The sequence below is a fragment of the Antrostomus carolinensis genome, unplaced genomic scaffold, assembly GCF_000700745.2.
Source record: "Antrostomus carolinensis isolate BGI_N321 unplaced genomic scaffold, ASM70074v2 scaffold13179, whole genome shotgun sequence".
NCBI classification, from domain to species: Eukaryota; Metazoa; Chordata; class Aves; order Caprimulgiformes; family Caprimulgidae; genus Antrostomus; species Antrostomus carolinensis.
Genome location: NW_010340718.1, coordinates 509 through 3285, shown reverse-complemented (window position 1 = coordinate 3285; position 2777 = coordinate 509). Strand labels below are relative to the sequence as shown.

The 2777-nt window shown below is 50.8% G+C and overlaps 1 protein-coding gene across 1 annotated transcript; it reads right to left on the bottom strand.

Annotated features, from left to right (window-relative positions):
• Positions 1–385: 385 nt before the first annotated feature.
• On the bottom strand, positions 386–2446 carry LOC104531385 (homeobox protein NANOG; the record flags this gene model as incomplete). Its single annotated transcript, XM_010176253.1, has 3 exons — positions 386–802; positions 1313–1402; positions 2178–2446. Coding segments are annotated over 3 exons (776 nt in total), but the record flags the coding sequence as incomplete, so codon positions are not given.
• Positions 2447–2777: the final 331 nt, after the last annotated feature.

Sequence of the window (2777 nt, the reverse complement as noted above, 5' to 3'; positions counted from 1 at the left end):
GCTCTGCTGCAAGACACACAAGGCAAGGATCAGGGATCACCTGATAAAGTGGTCGTCCAGCTGAGGAAAGCAAGACTTGGGACAGCAAAACCAGACCTTTACCACCCTGGCTGGTCCTGGTTGTGGCATTGCACATTCCCCTCCATGAATGAAGTTTCCTCTACCCACCCACAAAACACCCTTGCCAAGGGTTAGTTATGAACAGCCAGGTGCCTTTAAACAGAAAGCTAGCCCAAGGCAGCAGGGTGCTGAGCCCCACCAATGGTTACAACAGGAGTAGGAGAAGAGGGGCAAAAGAGAAGAGTAGAAACTGGATCCCTGAGTCAAGACCCTAGAAACCCCACGAGAGAAAACAGGAGAAGGGAGGAAAAAAAAAATCTTAGACTTAAGACTCATAACCACTCTGGGTCCCCAGGGGATGCCAGGAGGCCTGGTACTGATGCCGTACAGGAGAGCTGGAGAAGGGTGTGATGTTGTCAGAGGTACTCTGGAAGCCATAGGTGTCTTCTGACTCCAGGCTGACATAATCCAGATCAACAGGGTAGCTGTGATAGAAGTTCATCTGCTGGCTTATTAAACCCACAGCTTGCTGGGTGTTGCAGCTTGTCCCACCTTTTCCAAAGAGCCCCTCTTCCTCCACCGCCACGAATGAGTACAGGGTCTGCCCGTTCCCATAAGTCTGGCCACCGCTGTAAGCCTGGTGCACGTTGGTCACAGCCTGAAGGTTTCTGTTGGTGCTGACAGGGAAGCCCTGGTGAAATGTGGGGGTTATATCCAGGTAGGCAGCCTGATGGAAGCCATTCTGATGGAACCCATTCTAGGAGAGATGGAGAAAGCTGTTCAGTCACACAGAGCCACCACACCAGCTGGGCCCATTCTTTGGTTTGGATCATCTTGTCTGCCACACCCCCTCCCCGAGCCAAACAATAGTGTCTTTTTCATAGTCATTGTCCTCACTATAGACTAGAAATAGCAGAGATTAAGATTTTAAATTAGTAATCTCCAGATCAACAAGTCTGGGAGCATCATGCTGGGGGGAAAAAACCAGCATGATTAGCCTTGCTGGCCCTCTTTAGCTATTTCAGTTTCTGTCTAGTCCCAACAGGGACTTAAGTGGATTGCAAACAAAGCTCTTTCAGTTGCCAGGGCAGGCTTAAAAATAGATGCCACCATAAACCAAATTACAAGAAATACAACTGGTTTGGTAATATTGAATCCTGTGCATTTTTCAAGTTAGTAGGTTGGACATGATGCACTTCTCCCCATAGACTGGAGGAACCGTGACTGGGTGGTGATGGGGGAGTTGTCTCACCTGTGGTAGATACACCCCTTTTTCCACCCACTGGCTCTCCTTCTGGCAACGTTTAAATTTCATCCGTTGGTTCTGAAACCATGTTTTCACCTAGAAGTGATGAGGAAAGGACAAAGAGCATTAGAAATTAATTCTCAGAGCTTACTACACCTCCTAAAGATGTTTTGCCTTTTACTACAACCCAGCTTCTGCTTGGCTCCTAACCCCACACATAATTTCAACAGGTAACCATATGCAGCAGACCCAGGTAGCTGTAGAATCACAGAGCTGAGACATGAAAACTAACACTCTTGCTCCTCAGATCAGCATGGGATCCTTCACGATCATCAAAACCCCTACCTGAAAGACAGGCCAAGGCAACATCAGAAACGCAGCTCATCCAGCAGCAGAATCTGGCTGCTGTGCCAAGAGCAGCGCTGAGTCAGGAGTGAGTCATTCCTTCAGTCAGACATGAGTAGCTGGTGGGGCAAGGACCTTCTCTCTAGGGAGAGACCCGGGTGCCACTCTGAGTAAGAAAGGCAACTGGCACAGCAGTGCAACTATGACTTTGCAGGTTTATCAGAGACACCACATGTCCACGCAGAACAGTAACCGGACTCTGCGTAGCCCTGCTCCGAAGGCACTTTCAAACACCTGCACGGAGTGGGTGGATATTGCTGGAACCAAACCCAAGAGGAAGACTGAGTCATAAGTTTTCACACCCTTTTCTCTCTCTCTCTCTCTCACAAAAATAATGGCATAAACAAGACCACGAAAGAGGCTAATCCCTGGGGTCTAAGAAAAAACACCAACCACCCCCCCCCCTTGCTAGCAAGATCACTTCACATCAGGGATGCAACTCAGCTTCTCAGAGCAAGATGTTCACCTGCTTGTAGGTGAGCCCCAGGGCAGCAGCCATCTCCCGGATCTGCTGGGGGCTGAGGTACTTCTGGCTCTGGAATCGCTGGTGTAGGATTTGCAGCTGCTCCTGGGAGAAGGCTGTGCGGCTCTTGGCCTTCTTCGCCACACCCTCACCTTCCTCCTTGACCTTCTGGAAAGAGGGATGGGGAGATGGGCGCTCTGCAGTAGGGCTAGTGGCAGAGTCTGGGGTGTATTGGATGAGTGTCCCAGAGGTGGAGGAAGCTGGAGAGACATCTGAGGAGAAAAAGAGAGAACAGGGGTGAGCAGGGTCAGGAGGAGAATTCTCAAAGACTTCCAAGTCTCTCTTGAGACATGAGCCAGCAGTGTGCAACTGCAGCCTGGAAGACCAACTGTGTCCTGGGCTGCATCAAGAGAGGGGTGGGTAGCAGGGTGAGGGAGGGGACTGTCCCCCTCTACTCTGTCCTTGTGAGGCCCCATCTGGAGTTTTGCGTCCAGGCCTGGAGCCCTCAGCACAAGAAAGATGTGGAGCTGTTGGAGCGGGTCCAGAGGAGGCCAGGAAGATGGTCAGAGGGCTGGAGCACCTCTCTGCTGAAGAAAGGTTGAG